Genomic DNA, 23350 nt, shown 5'->3' with positions numbered 1-23350 from the left:
AAAAATTTCTAATTTATTTATTAATATGAAAAAATCGAAAGTGAATAGTTTAATTACATAAAAAAATTTATAAATAATATTTTGTTTATTAAATAGTTTTTATTTCAAATGTAAGTGAATTTTTCTTTTTAAAAGAAAGTGAAAAAAGCGTCGTTTCTGATCTCTATAACCTGTTTTTTCCCCTTATTGGGGTTCTAAATCTCTTGTCAAGTATTTTTATACTATTAATGGATGAAAAAGTTAACATCTTCCTGTATAAAAAAAGAAAAAGCCGTGATTTACTCCAATCCTGAAAAACAAACATTTTATGAATGTGAGTTCATGGTACCTTTGATCACGTGACTTTTTTATCGTTAAAAATGAGCGATGAGCGACGTATGGAAAGCCACCTTAAATGGAGTCTCGTCATTTCACAGCGTCTAGTAAGAGAGTGTTGACTACTGACTTTAAAGGGAAGACTACTCTCTTCATGTTCTGTACAGTGTGTCCAAAGATGTAGAATTACTAGTACATAGTTCGACGCACATTGACGCAGTTGTCTCTAGCATTGTGCAGCGTAATTATCACCGTTATCACATAATATAACATTCACATACATGTGAACACATACTAATAAATACATATTTAAGCGGTAGATCATGTAAATATATGTACGCCATTACATAGGAGGATTTTTTGTAACGCATCTGATGTTACAGCTTTAAAAAATGCTGTGGGAAAATGGAAGTGACATAATAAGTGAAATAATTATGGGGTTTTATCCGTTGTTTATGTGGAAGAATCGTTTTTTATTTCAAATTTGTTCATAGTATGAATATTAAAAAAATACATATATTAATATATGTATAAAAAAAAAGTTATTTTTTTAAAAAATGCAGTACGTATTAATTGTGTGTGGGTGTTATGAGAAGAATTAATTAATTTCATATTTTAACGAATCATTTTTATGAACGATTCAGATTTTTAAATATATATTTAAATTTTTAAATATTTAATAAATAAATCTATTATGAAATTAGAAAAAATTTGATGCCATAAGTCACTAGGGTATCACTGAAATATAATTATTGTGATATCTCTCAAGATGCCTTTTTGTTATGCATAAAAAATAAAAAATTTATATGCATAGACATACACACGTTTTAGAATGGATAAGAAATTTAATATATCGCTATACTTAAACGAACAAGGAGTCTTTTAATTGAAAGTAATGATATAACTCAAAAAAATTCGTCCAAGGTTATATTAATGTTTTAAGAGTATTTATTCTAAACTAATAAATGCAAGTTAAAAAGAACAAAAATGCCGTTTGTTCTTCGCAAAATAAATCCAGAATATATTGGCCGAGGGCATATTCCACAAGATAGAACTTGTGTGGAAACATGGCCCATTGGAGCAGAGTTAGACGTGATAATAAATGGAGCTTTGGTGAGCATTCTCAAACAATTGGCTTCAGTCTTGGATGCTGCGGAAGATATTTTCGAAGGACTTAATTCAGAGCTTGGAGATGTTGCCAATAGGAGTGGAAATTTACATCAACGAATCCATCAACTTGACTGCCGTTTGTCTTCCATCGATCCTAAGAAAATCCCAGTTCGTAAGTATTTTCTTTATATTTACTTCTTATTTATCATAATAATTCATAATTTAATTTACTTAGAGTGCTATTTAATCTTAGATAAATCTCATAATATACAGAAAACTGTTTTATAACTCCAATTTCGTTCTACCAATTTTAAAACACTAGGTCTTTATAAAAATAGCAAGCTATTATTAAAAATTAATTAATGAGACTCATGAAATTTTTTCTTTCAGAGAATAACATTCTTTTCTTCGCTAATTTAAAACTCTGAAGAGTTTATTATTAAATTATCTGATTCTCAGAAAGTTTTACTGTGAAAACTTATGTTTTTTGTATCATTTTTTTATTCAACTCATTGTCCATCTACTGAACAATTGCTTTTTTACGTTTAGCAAGTTTATTCACCATACAACGGGTCAGTAATTTTACAATTGGACAAAAAAGAAAGTAAAAGTCAATGATAAAAGAGAAGAGTCCTTGCTAATGCAAAAACGGCATAAAATACACGTTTGAATGTTTATTATAATAGACAGAGGTTATGAAAGGGTTAATTGCAAGTAAAGAGTCTTATCACTAGAAATCAATCATAAAATATTTATAAAATAATTGTTTTTCGACGATGTGAATGACCGCGACAGTAGAGGATCATTGATCTTAGTTCTTGGAATCTTGTGAAAAACTGCCTGAACGAGCACATGAAACGTGTATTACCAGGGGATATAGAGTATATAGTTTCATTCTACCTAAGATTATCGGTATAGTTTTTTCCCATAAGTATTAACCAGCGATTAATTGTTGAATAAATAAAAATCCCTGAATAAACATATTGGTAACAATCATACCTTCTTGTTCATGAATAGCTTCTTTATATCTTTGCTTTTTTTATTTTTTAATATCAAGTACACTTTATTATTCAAGAATACAAAAATAAAGAAGTATTATTTGATAAAATTCCATCACGAAAGTACTTGAAAGTAATAAAATAAATAAAAAAACATCATGAATAGGAATATTGAAAAGGACATAATGCAAAAATGTATTTACTACCTCATTAGTTTAAAAGTGTAGGAGGAGTTGCCCATAAAATAAGCACTTAAGGATCAATTTTTTTGACTTTTCACGTCTATGATCTTTCTAAAATTGAGAAAAATATTTAATAACTGTAATTCATGAATTAACTGACACTAATTAGTCAGACAACTCTACTTAAATCATCATAAAAGTAATAATTATTTTCTCCTTTATTTCAGTAAAAGAATTTTCAAGATATATTCAATGCTTTTTTAAATAAATTCTTTATAGTTTAATTTAAATTTCTTTTAGTGATATTAATATTTCACTTGAGTTTTAAAATACTTTATTGTTTAATCATACATTTAATAACGAACGATATCACGAGTATAAATGTCTAACATTAAACGGAGCCCACTTGGAATTTAGGCAGTCATCCAGAAAATTATAAAAAGGAAATACAAAGAAGACTTATGAGAATAAAAAAAAAACATTTCCTATATGTGTATACATGTGTGTCAAATATCCGATCCAGTGTCCTAAGGTGAAGACCTAGATGTATATCAAGTGCTTCGTCTACTCGTGAATATTTATTTCATATTATTTTCGACACGTAGCATATGTGATGGATAATAAAAGATAATTTAATCTTAATAGTAGATATTATTTATTCAATTATTTTCATTCATAATAATTTATTTATCTTTTATATTTTTGTTACAGCTGAATCTGATATATGTAGTTTCGCAGCTAGAACTGAACATTTCAAGGCTGTACAGACACCGACGACTAATCTTTTCGTTATAAATACCAGACCAAGAGCTTTGAAAAAAATGTATGAGGCTACTACTGTAATTAGTGTAAGGAAATGGGATAAATTCAAGAAGGAAACTGTTAATAAAGAAGACATGGAGATGTTTTTGTATTCATCATTATCTGAGGCTAAAAAGAGACTCAATCAGACTTTGGATATTGAATCTAGAGTTGTAAGTTTTAAACCAAATTATTTTAAATTACATTAAAAATCAATTGATCGTTGAAAATTTAACTCATGAATTATATTTTATTTCATTATAATATCTTTATAATTGTAAATTAATTATATTATTATTTAATTTATTATGTTTTAGCCGGCAATAATTAATAACTTACGAAAATGGACATCAACTGAAGTACTTGGCGACATTACCGTTTCACCAGACTGTCTACCGAGAATACTGCAAAAAAGCAATAGCTCCAATGACATTATTGATCATAAATTACCAAGTCCTGAGGAACGAGTCCAAGCTATCGCATTAAAGTAAGTTTTATATGATCATATAAAATGCATAAATTATATCAAATACTGATGCAAAATTTTCTTGGCACAGATTCCCGGCAGAAGTCATAGCAGTAGACGTGAGTGGAATAAGATTTGCCCGAATGTCTATGAGAAAGAAATTGCTGATTTGTCAAGCACATCAACAGCAGCAACAACAATTAAATGGTGGCAATGGTGTAGTTATTGTAAAACGAAGACCTTCAAGAACACGTGCATCAAGGAGTAAAAGACGAAATACGATAGCTGGCACAAACGGAAAGGATATTCAGCAACAAAAGAAAAAAGAACTAATTGTCGACGAATCTTTGGCTAATGGGTCTACTATTACAGATTATCATATAACAAGGGTGGAGGATGAAACACAAGACATTCTCCTATCTGCTAATTCGTCTAATAAAAAAGAATACCGACGATCAATAAGTACTGATGTATTGGAGCATAGAAAAGACACGTCGATGGAATTAACAAAGTGGAACTTTGAAGCATTTAAAGCCTGGGGTAAATTACAGTTAAAACGAATAACGCCAAAATTGGAGCTTGATAATCATGTAAATGATAAAACGGCTATCAAGTCAATTACAAATGATAATAATAGTAGCATTGAAGAAGTAATGGCTACACCAACATCTAAATTCCACAGTAAACATCGTAGCGCCCATGAACGCAAACCAAGTCTGTCAAGTTTAAGTGCGCGAAGTACAACATCTAATAATACCCTGTCTACACAAAATAGTAACACTTTGGAGAACACACAATGTCATGATATTATTAGGCTGAGAGAAAATGCAGATCCACGACGTGAACGAAGGAAAGGGCATAAAATTAGCAGCCGGGATGAACCAATGCATTCAAGTTCAGGTAACTGGAGTGCATCATCAGATAGCGATAGAACTAGTAGTATTGGAAGTAATGAAACCACCGCAGCAGCTAATTATTCAAGGTATATTTAGATATTATCAGTTGTTAATTAAATTATGAGGTTGTTGCTAAAATGTTTGCAGATCAACATAACGGTAAATTTAGTTTTAACTATTTAGGGTTTAATTTATTCAGTTTCTTCTTGTGAATAAATTAACGCAACTGTAATTATCGAAGTAGAAAATTAATTTGAAATCAAATTAATACTGTAAAATAATGTAACAACCTTATAATTAGCATTCAATTATTGATAACAATGTATATTAATTATTTAATTATTTTCTTACAGACCAGCGTCTACAGTTCCTACTACCACCATCCTCATGAATCGAGATGGTTCACCAATAAAGCTCTCTCATACTTATATAACGAGATTTAGAGATAAGGATATGTCAACGTCGTCTTCCGTTACTTCTGAGGGTACTTTAACGCCTGACATCATTCATGATATCAGTACTACTTCATTTTCTGATGAAATTGAAGTAGAAGGAGAAACTTCATCAGTATATTCATGCGATACCGAAGGATATTATACATCATTTCATATGGATTCAGGTTTAAAGACCCTAAGAGAAGAAGAAGTAACTGCGCCGGTATCTCAAAATAATTCAACTGTCGAAAATGATTATGAGTTGTTTGGACGTGGCTCAACATCAACCACAACTAGCTCTGCCGGAACAGTATGCACCGCATTGATGGCGCCAATGCCACCAGAAAGAAAATCTAGTTTAACTGTTGTAGCCATGGTAATTATATTATATAATGAACATATTTCTTCATAATTCGTTTTCTGTCTTAAATTATTTTTTGATTCTAATATTGACATTTAATTTCAATAAATAGGTACATGGCCATAATGATGGGAGAAATTCTCCAGATAACAGACAGAATACTTATTCATCAACAGATGAATCAACGTCTCATTCTGCCGTGATCACCAGCAATGCTAGTGATATTTTTTCGTCTGCTAGGTCATATTCTGAATTAGAATACTCTGAATCTAGTGATCTCGAAGGTTCTGATAGAATTGAACGTATTCGTTCAAAGACTGCAATAAATACTAATCGTATTCCGTCCATGTGTATTATAACACCGTCAGGTTCTGACGATGAGCAACACCAAAATAATAGCCCGCATGATATTACAGCTGCTACCTTATCTGCTGTCCTATCTGCTGTTGGTGAAGCGAACAACAACCGTAATAGTAATAATAATGATACTAGTAATAATAGTCATAAAAATGAAACAGAAAAGATTAATAATGAACAAAATAAAAATATTTATGCTAAAGTACAGAAAGCAGTAGAGGCAAATACAGCTGGTTCAGTATTAAAAGATATACAATCAGCAAAATCAAGTCAAATAAATGGAATCATTTCAGCTGATTCTGAAACTTCAGTATTGAAAAACTATCAAAATATTGATAATTCTGGCGACTATGTAACAATAGTTAGGAAAAACAATGGTAAGGCTAATCAATCAGATTATAGCCACTTGAATCGTTCATTGTATGCGAATCTTAATCCTCTCAAGAAGAATCAAGAACATCAAGATTCCGAATATGTCAGTCTGGCTGAATTGCCTAAGAAATGTGACAATTCACCGGAGAAAAAACAGCAAAAGCAACGTCAAGGTGCACGAGTCATTCTTGATTACGAAGGTCGAGTCATTTATTCATCAAATAGTCTCAAACGAAACAAAGGACATACAACTTTCAATCCAGGTTTGATATTACATACGGAATATTTTTTAGTTTTACATTCACAGTAAAATAATAATACTTTTTTGTTTCACTCCTTCAGGGCCATTTATTAAAGATACATTATCATCACCACCTGCCGTCCAATCAAGAAAAATACGAACGATAACCACCGATAAAGATAAACAGCAAAAGGAAATGAGTGTAAAATCATCTTCATTATCGTTATCATCAAGAGCTTCATCATCATCCTCGTCTTCTTCATCAACAGTTTCAGTCAAAGAAAGAAATATAGAAAATTATTGCAGTGATAATAGTAGTGATGGTGATAAAAATAAAAGTGATGTGACAAAATCAGAAAGTAATAGTAATAATAACATAAGCAGTGACAAAATGGGGGCTTCTACTCAATCGAACAAAAACGTAATGAACAACAATAATAAACAATTATTGTCTCTTAAGATTGATGAAGAGAAAAAAAGTCGAAGAGCTTATGTCAACATTCAATCTGAAAATAATAATGAAGGTAAGATGAACAGGAATATTAAAAGTTATTGCACTGATCGCATCAAATTAAGCACTGACACTAATTGCAATCAGCATCAACAACAGAATAGCCATTTGAATGAATTAATATCGCCTTCCTCCTCATTTTGTCATTTCAATAACATAGACAAGTTTAAATTGACTACTACTTCCTCTGTAAATACAAAAAGTAATGATCCTTGTTCACAAACCATATCAATTAAAAATAGCGATCATAGCATTGATGAAGTTGACAAAAGTAAGAACAGCAGCAATAATGTTCACGGTAATGATATTCAAATTGAAAAAAAATTATCTGATTCAATCAACTCGAGTATACCGTCGTGTATTGATAATGACCATTCAAATAGCTCAGGAATCTCTTCAGAACTGAGTTTAAGTTCATTTGCTAGCTCATTAAATGATGGTAAAGAGGTAGATGTAAAATCAAATAACTTCACCCATTCGAACCAACAAAGAAAAATTAAACGTAGTGATAGTTACCGAATTGCAAACACCTCTATGCTAGTTAGCAAAGATTTAGTAGATAACTTTGATAAATTAAACTCTAAGAAAATACCTAGAACACCTTCAGAAGAATTAAGAGATGATCTGTTTAAAGAAAGAATTAATTATCCTGAAAGTGTAATTAATTCATCTATCATTGTTGAAACAAACAATAACCGAAATGTCTCACATAATTTAAATAATAATAACAGTAGTAGAAATAGTAGCAGTAGCAGCTGTCAAAATAATAGTAATTATAGTCATAGTAATAACGAATCATTAATTGTACCGCGACAAATATTGTGGTGGAAACGAAAAAGTACCGAATTAGCTAAGGTTCTTAAATATTCTGGTAATGATACGGAAATTTGGTAATAAAAAATTTTCTATTAAGAAAATTAATAAAAAGGTAATAAATACTCGAAACCAATTACTTTAGTACTTAATAATTAGATCGGTTATAAAAATTGTTACTAATATATTTTTATTATAATGAATATTGAATAAAAATTTTACCAAGATCGTAACTAACAATCCCTTATCGACTTATCATACAATTGATGGATTTAAATGCATAATAACTCTCACTCAATAATAGTTTGAATTGCATCAGTCAATGGTCTTTATTCGCGTTCTAATTAAAAATCCATAATATATATATATGCGATAATAAAATCATCAACTAATGGCATTTGTATCATTTTTGATTGTAGTATAGTCATTGGTTTTACACAATTGTTGTAAATAAAGTTTGAATTCATAATCCCGTCTAATACCTGGGTATCTTGGGCCAGGAATTATATTTATTTTTAATTATAAAATTTATGTAGGTTTATTTTGTAGTTAATTTACGCTGTAATTACATTTATATTATATTAATATCAAGTAATTAATAGCGTTTGAGTAATTTTATTTAATTAATTTATCTAAGTTTCTATACGTACAAATTGTGTTCTGAACATCTATTAGCAATGTTAGCTGAACATTTTCTTTACTTAGCCACATCGGGTCAATCTCGTAAGTGATTATGTTTTTTTTTTAATCCCTTAATTGTAAAATAACTTATTAATTAATATATATTTGTATTTTTATTTTTTTTATCGGAATATACTTTTTCTATGTAGATAAAAATTTTTTTTCATTTTGAATTTTTACCTTCATTTCATCGTACCTCTTTCATACACTTGGCCATCATTGATATTATTGTAGAATCCCGCATTGCCTTTATTACATTATTCCTTCCTGATGTACAGCACTTTTTTCATGTTTGTTTTATACTCATATTAATAGTATTCATTAATAAATTGCTTGCATATTTATATAAGCTTCTTTATAGCTTGGCAATGTAAATTAATTGATATTGTGTAAATTTTTGCATATGTGTATGTGTATGTATATTTTGTGTATATATGTTATACGGTATGTAATCATTTTTTTTCATTTTTTTAAATTAGTTATTAATTCATGCTTTTTAATTCAATTTCATTTGGCTTTTTTTAATTTAGGCTAAGATGACAAAAAAAAACTATCAATATTGAAAAGAGTTTCATGCATTTAATTTAAAAACCATTCAATAAATATATACGAGGCCCCAATTATATTTTTTTACTTCAATACAATAAACTTTATTGTTTAAATTAAAAAAAAAAATTCAGATAATGAGGCAAATTACCGTTTTGCAAGCTTTTAATCAATAATTATTTTATAATAAAGAACATGATTTATTACAAAATTACGTGTGGGAAACACTTGTTCTAGCATACTTTCTTTATTATAACTAATGATTGATAACCTTGAAAGCTATGAAGATAGGTCAAATAAACAATATCTTAAAAATTAAAATTTTTAAATAGATTGAGATGCCAACAAGGTCTATTATCAACTATTCTTCAATAAACATTTCTAGTAGAATACTGATTAGAGCATGTTTAATCAAAACATCACTTGATAATAGTTAATTAGTGAGTAATTGATCTAGAATCAAAGTGCAATTAAAGCCAAAAGGTCGTTCATTACTGAAGAAAAGCAATTTCCTGTAATGAAAAATGGTTAAAATCTATACTACCGTAAGATAAAAGAAAAAAATACTTATAAAAAAATTATTTTTGCAGATAATAGATTGCTAGGTAATGATGAACATGATCATGGAGGCAATAATCACTTCATTTATTCTGAACACACTCCAAAAACACATCAGGTAACAATAAAAAATTACTAACATAATTATTAATTTTTTGTAAATCTTTTACAGTAAAATTTTTGATTGTTTTACATTTCAAAAAGTAATATTAATATTTAATGAATATTAACAGAATAAATCAACTATCGAACAAAAATCTCGAAATTCTGCACCAGAACTTTTTAAAAATTCTCAAACTGATACCAAAGAATACACAAACGGTCACAATTCCAATTCTGATCATTTGGAGCAATCTAAAAAACAGCGGCTCAATAACAGTTACTCTACCACCGATTCTTTACCAAATAGGTATAATATTTTATTTAGTCTAACTCTTTATATTCTCCCACATTATTATATTAATATAGATATATATTTATATTGTGTTATATAACTACATGATAATCTAAATAAATGAAAGATAATTATCTTTTCTGAATTTCCTTTAGAACTATTACATCGAACGCTAATGAATCAATATCAACTGACAGAAGCTCCCACTTACCAATGAATAGTTTGATTTTATCACCATCACCTCTGATTCCACAAATTGCCAAATGTACGATGTCAAATGATGAACTATTTGCTGCCATTTACAAATCTAAAAGGAAATTAAACATTAAAAATGATGATGTTATCTCAGAGCGTCAAAGACCAACGAGTAATTTGAATATGAATTTTTATAATAATAATCATCACAACAATAATAATCATGACAATGAAGCTATTGAAAATGACAATAAGATATCTGCTCAGCGTAATTGGAGATATGAACATGAGAACTTAAGTCGACCAAAGGTAAGTATTATTATATTCAAACATTGATTTATTAACGCCTATATAAATATGTATTACAGATTACTTTCTATTTATTTTTTTCTTTAATGAAATTCCTTTGAGATATTTTTCTATCTGTATTAAACTTATTTATGGCATTAATAAATTGATTAAGAATATATTAAAATAAAAAATGATAAATTTCAAACTTAATAATAATTAATACATTGATTAATATAAAACAGATTGCATCACCCAAACGTACCTCATCTAATTTAACATCAACATCAGCTTGCCTTGACTTTAAGCGACTTCTACTGCAACAAAGTACAAAAGTAAGACCGAACAACTTATCAGCATCAGAACAATTAAAATTATCATCATCATTAAGCCGCAACCATCGTCATCAACAGCAACCACAGCCTTATGCTCTTTCTTCACACTCCAATAACCGAGTTTATAGAAGTCCTCGGTCCTTCTGGAAATTCCAGATTCCTCGAAGTGACATTTTGTCATCTATAATTATTGAAGACACTGCCGCTGAAGAGAAAGCAATAAATAATTACATGAATATTTCAACAGAAAATATATCAGTGCCAATGCAAAATAATAATAATAATAATAATAACAATAATAATATTGATAATATAAGCAATAAAAAAACAGATAAAACAAATGGATCTTTGGCAGCTAATTCTAGATATTTGCATTGTATTAATAATAATACTCCAAAATCTTATAGTACGTCAGACATCTCACCTACAGATAAAGAAAATGCAGGATTAGATTTAAAAAATGTTACTAACTATCGGCAAATTCAAAATTATAGATTAAATAATAAATATTCAGACAGTACCATTTCATCTTCATCATATGCTAATAATAATCAGCTGCTACACAGATATGAATTTAGAGCTCGTTCAGCATCGCCAAGCCAACTGCCTTTGTTACCATCATCTACGCCGAAAGATAATAAAAAAGTCGTTTCACGAAGTATCAGTGCGCCTACGTTAGAAACAGCTCTTTAATTTCGACAATAAATATGGAATAAAATAGTATGTTACCTGAAGAAAAAGCAAATGAATTTTTTTAATTATGAATTGCTTGAATATGAATAAAAATAGAATTAATTCAATATTAATAATGATAAAGAAAGATATAGAATAGTTTTTTACTAAATTATTAGATGCTTGCGGAGATTAAATTATTTTTAATAGTGTGTATTATATATATATATATAATATTAAATTAAGTTGTGTAAAATTTAGAATGTCTTCAAGTGTCAGTACAATTTATGCTTTTTATTCTATGGAATTGTTAAATTTTGTATTCATTGTATGATTGCAATTTTATAATAATAAAAGTTTGATATTTTATATTGAAATAATGTTTTTTATTTTATTTGAAATAATAGATTTACTTTTTGATAAATATTTTTAAACGGCTTACTGTAGAACAAGCTCATAAAAAGCTCAACTGGTTGGTAAAGATATCAAACGTATTTTAATTAGGTATATAAAGTCTATGTAGAAAATGATTTTAAAATATTAAAAGAATCATGGAAAATTATTAGTTAAGAAAAGCTTGTCAAAGCTACTTTATTCATTGCAGAAATAGATAAAAGTAGCTTAAGCACGTGAACCAAGTACTTCTATTTTTAAGAGTAATCTTTAATGAATAAGTCACGTTGACTTTTATCCTTAGAATATTGAAAGTCAACTTGGAACTTTTGTTATCTCTTTCACACTAACTTATTATTAAAATCAATACAGTATTTATCTTCACCATTAAAATATTTAATGAGAGATAATAAGCAAAAAGTTGTCCATTTTTTAAAAAAGAAGTTTCTTTAGTAAAAAATAAAATGATTTTTTAAAATTATCATATGAAAGGAAGTGTAAGTAATAAAAATATATACTTATTTGATATTAATTAATTAATTTATTTATTTATTTAATATATATTTATATATAAGTGTATATTAATTCCACTCTAATTATTTTTATGATGCAAAACTATTGTAAATATATAACAACAACTACATATCTATATTGACCCTTTTACAATTCCATATTATTCATTCATAAACGACAAAGACAATAAATAAAAACTATAGAAGATAAAAATAATCTCATTCCGAGGGAAGATGTAATTCGTTGATAGTCTGAGCACGTTTTAGTCAATAATACATATATATTTACAGGATTAAACATAATGAATTATAACGGGATAATTTCTGAAATTTATTAGAAATATAATACATTTACTAGTCTGAACTGCGATAAAACAATGAAATAGGCAAAGATTGTTTTATCTTTCTAATTTAAAAATTCCCTTCGATAACAAAATCGTACCATTGGATACTGGTCCTCAAACATTCGATTAATAATTAAATTACTATCTCTCTCATTTGTAATTGTTTGTTTCACCTCGACAAAAAATGCCGGAAGCCGTGCCCAACCTAATTAGGCTTTTTATCTAAAATATTATCTTGTAATATAATAATTGTATATATTATAATTTATAATCATCATAATTGTGTGTACATATTATAACAATGCAATTGACTAACACGCTAAATACTTCAACACAGTGATTATAACGACAACCAACTATCAACCGAAGCTAAGCATTTAGCGCTTTCATATTTTCATTCCTTACACATAATTATTTCAACTAATAATAATCATTATCATCAAAATATTAATAATAACAATAATTATGATAATTTTAATATGAATCTACGAAAGTATCCACTGCGCGATCCTTATAATCGCTCATTCCATCATCCTTTTTTATCTCAGTCACTCAATAATGGTTCCACGGGGACTTAATTACACCAAAAACGCTTGAATAATCTATTTCATTTTTAAACACACATCTTGAATCATCAGTTAAATTTTTTTGATAATCAAATTAAGTGAAAATATATTAAAATCATTGCAATAATAGTTATGAACATAAAAATTAATGATGTTTGGTCTGGTGTGTATTCTCATTGGTACGTGGCACCGGCCAAATGAATCTATTAAAGTCTCCAGGATACCAGGGTGATCTGTCAACAGTCTTGCCAATATTTCTGGTCGAAAGATCAAAGGATCCTGCAGCGGATGTTTGAATTGTAAATACTTTCATTAGATAAGGCTGTTTCAATTATTGTCTTTCTTGTTTTGTTCATCCCTGCGGTCGCTATGATCTCTCTTTCTCTCTTTTTTTCTCTAAATAATCTTCTTACTTATTCTCACCCTTCTTTCATCTTTACTTGAATCATTATTATTTCATAGCCTTTCTTCTTATTACTTTCCCGGCCTCTTTCTCACAGTTTTATACTAGAATATTTGGTGTGGGTGTTCATTTGGAGTAAGATGCTTTTTTCAAACAAGTATCCACATTCTGAATCACTCACGCTAACGAGGAATCTCTTTGATCTCGCGAAGTTTCTTTAAGCGGCCGTGCCAACGCAAGTCTATAATGATCATAATAATAATAATAGTTTATATTTGTTCTTTACGTATTTATATTATATATAGGTTGTATATAGAATATACTTATTATATAATTTAATTATAAAGTTATAATGATAATCAACAACGACATAGTGTAGGTATGCTGTTTTATAAGAAGAGAAGAATATAGAGGAAGAAACACTTACTTAGGAAGAATGTACATTTTTGTCTTTGTAACATTAATTGGTATGAATTAGGAAGAAGCAAATTTTATAACTTTTGTAATAATTATTGTTATTTTTAGTGCACGCATCATTCATCATATCTTTTACGAACAACTAATAGCATTTATCTTTGTTATAATATTATAAATTGTACATAATCTTCATTAAGTCTGAACTCACGCATTTTAGGCCTATGTATTTCGTGAATATTAAATAACAAACAAGAAACAATAATACAAAATCAACTCTATGAAGCTTTTAATAATTACTTAGAGTGAAATTTTGTTATAATGTTCGATGTTTTTCATTCTTTTAATGTGAGTTATTATTTTGGTGTCATGATTATGGCTATACAACTATTAAATATCTTTTTTAAATTAGCTATTCATAACCATGGTAAGACAATGCATTGACTATGATTTCATTATTAATAATATTAAACATTTGTCCTCCATTATAGGCTTTGTATTAATTAACAAGGACAACTTAATACTGATACAATACTATTTTCATAGTATGTTTTTAGCGCTTTTTAATGTACGATTTTCCATCTCCATCTTCGCATTATCATCTTCAATTCCATGGCACTTGATTTAAACTTTCATTATCTCTTTAACGATGAGATGGTTTTAGATGTCATTGCCAATAGATTTAATATACGCTAGTGCATGCTGGTGGATTCATTTCACCAAACACATTGAGCTCATATAGTGAAGCGAATGTTATGAATATAAGGTACCAAACCATCAATACTGCTCCGTATTTTCGGTCAAGTTTCCAACCATTTAAATGAGTCGTCAAAACGAGAAAGACAACAGTGGAAAGCAGTGATATAGTTGAATACGTCAAGCCTAATTAGAAGAAAAAAAATAAAATCAAAAAGATGTATTTAATTAACTAATGAATAATTTTTATAATTAACTTGATGAAAAGAATAATATTAATATGCAACTTTGAAAATGTCAATAGAGAGGAAATGAGAAAAGGAAAAAGCATGGGTAAAGTTTGAAGAGTTTTAGAAGTTTGTTGGTTTAAGTAGTGTAAGACGGAAATAAATTTACCTCTACTAGTGACGTTCACATGAGATCCAGGTTGAATCATGGCAGTTTGAATGAACCAAGGAAGGCCAAGACACACCAGAATATCAAAAACATTGCTACCAACGGCATTACTAACTGCCATGTCTCCTAGACCTTCTTTGATAACAGCTAAAGAGGACAGAGCATCTGGAACACTCACACCAGCAGCGACGAACGTTAGTCCCATCACGGTATCAGGAATGCCCAGAGTACTCCCTGTTGATTCATTAAATTGATTAATTATCATAATAATTAAAAAAATTTATGTGGTAAATTTAAGCAGAAAATAGTGAAATATATCAAAATAAATGTTGATGAAACTTTATCAAGTATGACAAATTCATGTAGATAATACTAAATGTATTTTAGAGAATTTTTTGTAGAGCTTTTATGAGTGTCATTCTTATAAAATCAACCGTAAGAACCTTCTCACCAAGGTTTAAAAATCTCGGATTTAAAACTCTTATCTTCTTCCGGGTTCTTCTAATTCATATTTATATCTCTACCTTTACTCCAGATTTATGTTTAAATACTAGCAAACTTCAATCCAACAAATCAATAAAACCTAGCAGATTTTAATGAATTATTTTTTTTTTTAAATTTAATTTTACATAACTTTATGTTTATTCAACAATGTTTTCTTATATAATGAAAAAAATGATCCAACAATGAACTTTTGTATAAAAAATAAATTATTTACTTCAACTTTTCATTGTACACATGCTAATGAATTTATTAATTATTTCTTACCAATAATTGTAATCATCCAGACCATGATATAACTATAAAAACTGATCCAGATCATGGAAATACAGAACGTAAATGGATACCAACTTCGCCACTTTTCTTGTCGACAGTCAGGCATTGTCGCACGGCATGTATAGTGGATTGGATAAACTAAACCCCACTTGAATAATGCCCACTGTCCACCTTCTGTAGGTCTTTCTAATGGTGACACTTCATTTGGATCTGCTTCTTTAGCTTTGTAATACTCTGGTTGCTTTGGAGGTGGAGGCTGCTGTGGTTGTTGTTGAATTGGTTCATCTCCTGGCATTCCTAGATTATGTAAAAGAGTTTTTATTATTAAATGTTTCCAGTTACAAATATAACAAAAGTTTATCTCGATATCATATAAGCTGTCAAATAGTTTTAATTAGAAAAATGAAGTTTCAGTGGGAATAAATATGCTGTAAACAACATGTTGAAATGAAATATCAATTATTGGAATAATTTCAGTAGAAAAGTTAATTTCAATTAATATTGAATATCATACTATATTTATGTTACATAGTCTCAATGAAAATCTGTATAATTAAAAGAAATATACGGTTAATTGTACGTTAAAATAATTTTCCTCATTTTAAAGATATCAATTTATGCTAATGAAACTTCATTCCGCAACATGAGATTGATTAATGAAGAAATTTTTTAAAATACATTAATTATTGAACAGTATGGAAGCTTGATGAGTAAATAATTATGAAGAATAAAAATAAATCTTTATGCACTTGGAGTAGTGTGAGAAATTATAATTTGAAACTTTGGTATTCATTAAAACTTCATCTTTACTATAATTATTAAAAAAAAAGATTGAATTTCTCTGAGCATGATATTATATTTGTTGAACATGATCATAAAATTTAAGATTTTCCAGCAGTAATTTTTTTTATTTCACCTTTATTTTTATCGAGAAAGCACTAAAAAAATATAAACTTTGAATCTCTGTAGCAAAATAGAAAAATATACGTTCTTAAATATATTTCTCACATAAATTGAAATATCTTTTTCAAGATCTATATTTTTCATCGTGAATTTCTCTAACTTAAGACTATTTTTTTAGCAGTAAAAATGAAAACTCATTCCGTAAAGAAATAGTTATAAAGATTTCCGTTTATTATTTATTTTTCTTCAATTTTTTTTTAAACAAAAATTTTTTTTATTTATGTAGTTTAGAATTATTATTTTCCAATAATTTCAATTATTGATAAATTTAACTAGAAAATTAATTCCAAGCTTTTTTTCTTTGTAAAATTTTTGAGATAAAAGAATATAAGTTGATAAAAAATAGTTCTAATTAGTAGCTTTTATATCATGATGTTGATTCTGTTCAAAGTAAAGTATAAATGGAATTTTTTATTAAAAAATCTACATTCTATGAACGAAGATGTGGGTGTATCTGAGTAGGTGTATCTCAATATTACTTAATATGAATGCACGAAAATTAAAAATAAACAATGCAACAAATTACGTTTTAATATTAAAAAATGAATTATTAAATATTAAATTCTTAACAATCATAATTAATAAGTTATTTGAACTATATATTTATATTGAATATTTATCATGTTTTAAAGACATTGATTATTTTTAATTCATGATATCTGAGCACTTTTCAACCATGTAATCATAATAATTAATATTTTTTTTAAATATAACAAAAGGTCAGCTTGCGATAATTTTTTAAACATTTTCTTAGAAATTCTTTTAATAATAGAATAAATAAAACTGAAAAAATTTCCATGTTCTTTTAAAGGAATCTGATTATACCTGGAACCTTCATTTGATCAGTAATTGGTGAATTAGGCCCGGTATAAGACGTTCTATCCTCCTGAAGTGATCTATAGCTCACAAGAGCACTTTCTTCAGCAGGTTCATCATCTTTCGGAAGAAAAGGAATATTGTAAGACTTAGCCCAACGTTCTAGACGACTATTGTAAGACAAAACGACGCAGTAGACTGCGTACATGATCAGCATTAGAAGTGACTCTGCCCTATGAAAGAAGAAAAAACTGGTTATTATTGAGCTGTGGTGGTAGTAAGAATGTCTATAAGAGTATGTACTTTACCAGGATATTATTTCATTGTAGATCGTGCCAAGCATGACAAGAATTGATATAAAGTAAAAGAAACTGTCGCGACATAGCGGCCACCAGTTGAGCTTTGATACCGTTGTCGTGCACAAACCGCATACTGCGATAACAAACATTATATTAAACACGGCACTTCCAATTACTCCACTCACTCCAATATCATCTTTGGCAAAAAATACTCCAATAATGACTGTCGCTAATTCTGGAGCTGATGATCCAGCAGCCATAAATGTGGCTCCAGCTACGTCTGGAGTTAATCTTAGCTCTTCACAAATTCTGTCTAGACTCGAGACAAAGTAATCATCGCAAACAATTGCCAAACCCAAAAATGTATAAACAGCTACCAAAATATGGATGATAAGACCTCCATGCTTTCTAGCACTTGGACCCATTAATGGTCGAGGGAATTGTTCAATTGCTGGTGCTGAGCAATTCTCTCTTCTGGGACGCCATGTTGGATGAGCTGCCTTTGGTGATGCTGTTGTTGGTTTTACAGTCTGGAAAAATAGAATACCGCTCAATTTAAGAAGTTGAAATGTTATATTTACTTTAGTTTTTATTCAGAACACGTTTTTCCGCAATTCCTTCGTTATTTTTTACTACCAGCAGTGAAAACTAAATTGTCGTTTTTCAAGCAAGAAAACTTGGTAAAATAAAACTCTTTCTTTTTCTACTAGTCTTTTGTTAGTAGATTTTTTCTGGGTAGTTTGCGTGTTACTAATTAATGTTAATATAAAGCAAAGGTCAAATATTTGTTCATTATAAAAATCTCGAGAGTATAGCAAAAAATATATACTTGAATTGTGAGAAAAGATGTAAGCTGAAATTTTTATTAATTTTTCAGTTAAGATGTTGTAATTTGAAATCAGGTATTCAAATATCTGCTGAGTTTTATAAAATACAATAGTCATATATTTTTTGCACTTAACAATTTAGATATTTTAGAAAGCAGAATTTGACACGTTCTTGAATTACTCATGTGAATAAAGTATCAAGAGTATTTCTAAAAATAACTAAAATATTATCTTTATAATATTATTTCGGTTGTTGAAAATTTTTATCATTTTTTTTAAATACTAAATAGTCAATAAAAATCGTTGATGAAGTTTCAAATTATTCTAAATTGTTTGAAGTTACATGTTTTTTTATGCTTTCTAAAGTTTTTGAAAGTAAAACTATGATGTGCAATTGATAAGATTTTATATAATTTATACAAAAATTTTAATTCTTGTAAATACCAGAATATAAATTCGAATAGCCTAATAAAAAGCCCTTAAAAGGCACGTATAATTAAATCATTAAATATCTTTAATTAAAAAACTACAGAAAACAATTACTTTTAATTATTATATTAAAATCCAATAAGAGTTTTTATCTTAGACTACTAACTATTACCAACGAACGTTTTATCATTTGAATCTTTTTTTCACTTTTAAGCTTTATAAAATAAGGGAGAGAAACCCAAATTAGATAATTAAATTAATTTCCTCAGAATTCTGTGGTTATTCAAATGAAGTCGACTATTTATTTTTCTAGAGCTCTAAAGCCTACATGAAGTTTTTTGTTTCACTAAATTTTTCAAATGAAACGATTTGCTTTCAACTTAAAAACGAATTACTCTAAATGCAAAGAGAAGTATGCATTATCTATCATCAAAAATAATTTAAAATGTAAATGTCGATATATTTTAGCTTAGTATTGTACATATCTAATGAAGTAATAAAAAATAATTACAGTATTAACTATTCGATTATCATTTTCCTTCTTCACTGTCAGCGTTTCTTGACTTTTTGCTTTGGAAACTGGTGTCGTTGTTTCATCTTGAGGTTTCTCCTTTACCTGTTCTCTAGGTTTAGGAACTTGTGTATTTGCTTCTTCTTTCTTTTGTGCTATTGTTGACACAATTGGCTTCAATGTCGTAACTTCTGATGTCGTAACAGATTGTGTTGATGCTGTAGCTGACTGTGGAGGTAATGTTGAGGAAGAAACTATGGAAGAAGCCAATTGGATAAGAATGTAGACCAAGAAGAGAGTTAAATGTAATGGCCATTTTTGCCGTCGTGTCAGATGTCTCCTCATCATCGCTGGGTTCTATAAAAGAGATGAGAAAAAATAAATAAAATAAAAATGCCACATAAAAAGCCGTCAATATTATCAGTAAATCTCATTGTAACATAAAGGGGAAAGTGTCACGCGCGGATCGATACCATGGGTCGTTGAAGAGGGATGCCTAGAACATGAATAGTAGTTTTCAGCGGAGGAAAGCAAATGAGAACATTCTACAAATCATCGGAAAAGCGTCTTTATATGTACGTCAAATATATCGGATTCCTATTAAATAAACTGGTCGTTCTCGTCATTGTTTCTCTCTAAAGCCCGTTATAATTGTTTTATCAGTAATTACCAGTCAATCATACATAATTCCAAATAATGAATTCATTTAATAAGATTCACTTGAAGAATTATATATTTCGTTTTGTGGATTTAGTTGATATTTATTATTGTAGATTTTTTAGTATTTATTTAATTGAGATTTTTTTCTTGCTATTTACATTCAATCGTTGAGATTAAAAAATATTGTATCATTGAATAGATTGAAAAAATGTTTTGGCATTTCATTTTATCTGTACTGTTATATTTTGATTATATTTGATCTGTATTTACATGATAAATAGTAGAATATTTTTCATTCTTTAACACAAAAAATACGAATTAAATTTAATAAAATTTTTCTAAAATATTTTATAGCAATTTGTCATTACAGCTAAATCAGAAAACTAACTTGAAGTAATGAAAAACAATAATAAAACTTGTTCTAAAGACTTTTTGTCGTTGAACTTAATTGAAACTTAGTGATTACTTTAAAGTAGATGTTAAATTTGAATCATAATTAAAACAAGCCTACCTTTAATATATGTGTAATAAAAGAATCAATTTATTCATTATTTATGGATTTGCTCCAAATAAACGTCTTTTTGCTACTTTGAGCTTTGGCCAAACTACGATCGATTTTGCCCCTCCTAATAAACTCTCTTTCTTTACTTAGATTTCCAACTCTTTTATTCTTTTCGCTATATATTACTATTTTTTCACTGACGCCACGAATTGTAATTAAAAAATTCATGAACAACTTTTATTCAAACTCATATACTCTAACCTTCTGCATGGATTTTTTCAATGAAGCTATCTTTGGGTTCTAAATTTATGAAGGGAAAAAATGGAACGAGGGATAAAACCTTATAGAGAGGAGTGAGCTTGTGAAAACGAGCAACTCTCAACTACCCTCGTTTATCTAAGAAACGTTACAAAGCATTTTGATGTCAGAGGGGTGAAATTCAATTGTAAAAATTACATAAAGAAGTAGTTAACTCAATCTATGATAACTTCATATTTCATTTAATTGATTTCCTGTGGACGTTTCAAAGTAATCAAAACCATCTTTTATTAAATTGACAATGAAATAATTATAATTACATAATTTACAGCAATTATACATTGTTTGTTGCGTAACAACATCGATACTATTTTCATTCAAATGCAAAGATTCAATGTTTCTAACCCTGAAATATGGTCAACAGAAGAATTATACCAATAAATCATTTCTCACTTTTTTATATTAATAGACGTAAAGGAGAACAGATATCTCTTGAATTAAGAGCATCGATTTATATTTGAATTGAATCTCACTTATAGAAAAACGCTCAAGTATGTCGATAAATGTATTAAAAATGAGAAGAGACTCATATAAAAAATAATCTATAGGCTTAATGTCATGATTCAAAAGACTTTAATCCTGGTGATAATTAAATTACGTCAAGCTGAGCGAGGGCGAATGTTTTGAATCTTCTTTAGTAGTAGGTATGGTAATGACAAGCACCGAGTGACTGTTGAAATTAATTGGCAAGTGGTTCAACCAAAATTAGGTAATTTCAAAATCACATAAAGTTGGTGGTAAAACGGTGAAATTATTGATTTACATAAAGCCCATCCCGGGCCATTTTAATCAGTGCCTGAGACCTCTCAAGAATATAGGCCACTCACCTTAGTTAACGTTGGTGTCATTTTTTCTAGTGAATGTTTTCACTTTTGCTCTATTATTTTCCTTATTTTTACATCCAACGCTCACATGTCACTTGCTTTTATTACGTTAATTCTGCTTGTATGTCACTCGCTTTTTTTCTTTTAAACCCAACGTTCTGTACACCTGAATGTCGCGTGTCTTTCGGTGAACGTCAAACAATCTTGATACAACTGCTTTCTCACTGATTGCATTCATTCACGTATGCACAATTTAACACCGAAAAATATAAAATAAAACAAATAAATTAATGCGCACGCATATTTGTTTTTTTTTTGTTTTACTTGAAAATTTGTCAACTACTAAAATTTATTCACTTTTTAGTAATCAAATGAAAAGCCTGTCCTGGAGAATTCACTAACCGCCTGAGCTCGTAGCCGGTTCTCATACGCCTACGCTTTTCACGAAATATAATGCAGCTTTTCAAACTATCAGCACGCTTGCGCATTCATGGAATGGGGTGAAGTTGAGATACTAGTAAACGTTGGTTTTACCATCCCCTTTCTCCACCATTCTTCAACCAAGTCACAAACATTCTTTCTCTCTTGTATCTTCATTATAAACATATCTTTTATCTTCATAAAGTACTCCACGCTTTGCTACCCACCACGATTCTCATACGAAAGCCGACGTCAGCCAAATGACGCATGACATTTTGTATCCAACATCCGCCTCATGCTGGAGTCATTATCAATAATTATGCTTGATGTATTTCCATTATTACTGATAGGATTTTAACTTGTTATTTAGTCAATATTGGTCCCCTTTGGATCTACAAATATATCCAAATCGAAAAACTAAAACTTCAATGCGTTCAACTATACATTTAATGATTTGATAAAAATCTAAATAGAAAAAATTAGTTTTGTCTTTACCTACTATTTTATTTCAGTTCAATTTCAATCATGGATAGAAGTTGCGTGTGTATAAACTTGTAAAGTTAGGAGGTTATTGCATATATTTATCTAATGAAAAAAAAGAAATAACTAGTATTGAATAAACAATTAAAAGAAGCAAGTGTGGTAGTAAACATTGAGTTCATAATGAATAATTGATTCAACTACTATAGTATTTTTAAATAATTTATCACTAAATGATTGTAAATAATACAATATATTTTCACTCTTATTATTA

General features: G+C 28.7%; 2 protein-coding genes across 2 annotated transcripts; one reads left to right on the top strand and one right to left on the bottom strand.

The window, feature by feature from the left end:
- The first annotated feature begins 434 nt into the window (after nucleotides 1-434).
- On the top strand, nucleotides 435-11712 carry gukh (GUK-holder). Its single transcript, XM_035080933.1, has 11 exons — nucleotides 435-1597; nucleotides 3317-3579; nucleotides 3724-3893; nucleotides 3964-4854; nucleotides 5122-5578; nucleotides 5676-6555; nucleotides 6635-7057; nucleotides 9675-9760; nucleotides 9876-10051; nucleotides 10192-10540; nucleotides 10765-11712. Exons 1-11 carry the CDS (start codon nucleotides 1303-1305, stop codon nucleotides 11545-11547), a joined length of 4773 nt encoding a protein of 1590 aa, XP_034936824.1. The 5' UTR covers nucleotides 435-1302; the 3' UTR covers nucleotides 11548-11712.
- Nucleotides 11713-12749: 1037 nt separating this feature from the next.
- Nucleotides 12750-23119, bottom strand: LOC118065576 (probable sodium/potassium/calcium exchanger CG1090). The gene is made up of 8 exons (XM_035080946.1): nucleotides 23092-23119; nucleotides 22180-22988; nucleotides 19873-20229; nucleotides 18115-18635; nucleotides 17816-18039; nucleotides 16019-16324; nucleotides 15251-15484; nucleotides 12750-15040 (listed from the first exon to the last, which is right to left on the bottom strand). Exons 2-8 carry the CDS (start codon nucleotides 22198-22200, stop codon nucleotides 14841-14843), a joined length of 1863 nt encoding a protein of 620 aa, XP_034936837.1. The 5' UTR covers nucleotides 22201-22988; nucleotides 23092-23119; the 3' UTR covers nucleotides 12750-14840.
- Nucleotides 23120-23350: the final 231 nt, after the last annotated feature.

This window comes from Chelonus insularis, unplaced genomic scaffold (genome assembly GCF_013357705.1).
Source record: "Chelonus insularis isolate UGA/USDA-ARS -01 unplaced genomic scaffold, ASM1335770v1 contig_317_pilon, whole genome shotgun sequence".
Classification (NCBI taxonomy): domain Eukaryota; kingdom Metazoa; phylum Arthropoda; class Insecta; order Hymenoptera; family Braconidae; genus Chelonus; species Chelonus insularis.
This window is presented reverse-complemented; position numbering and strand designations above follow the sequence as displayed.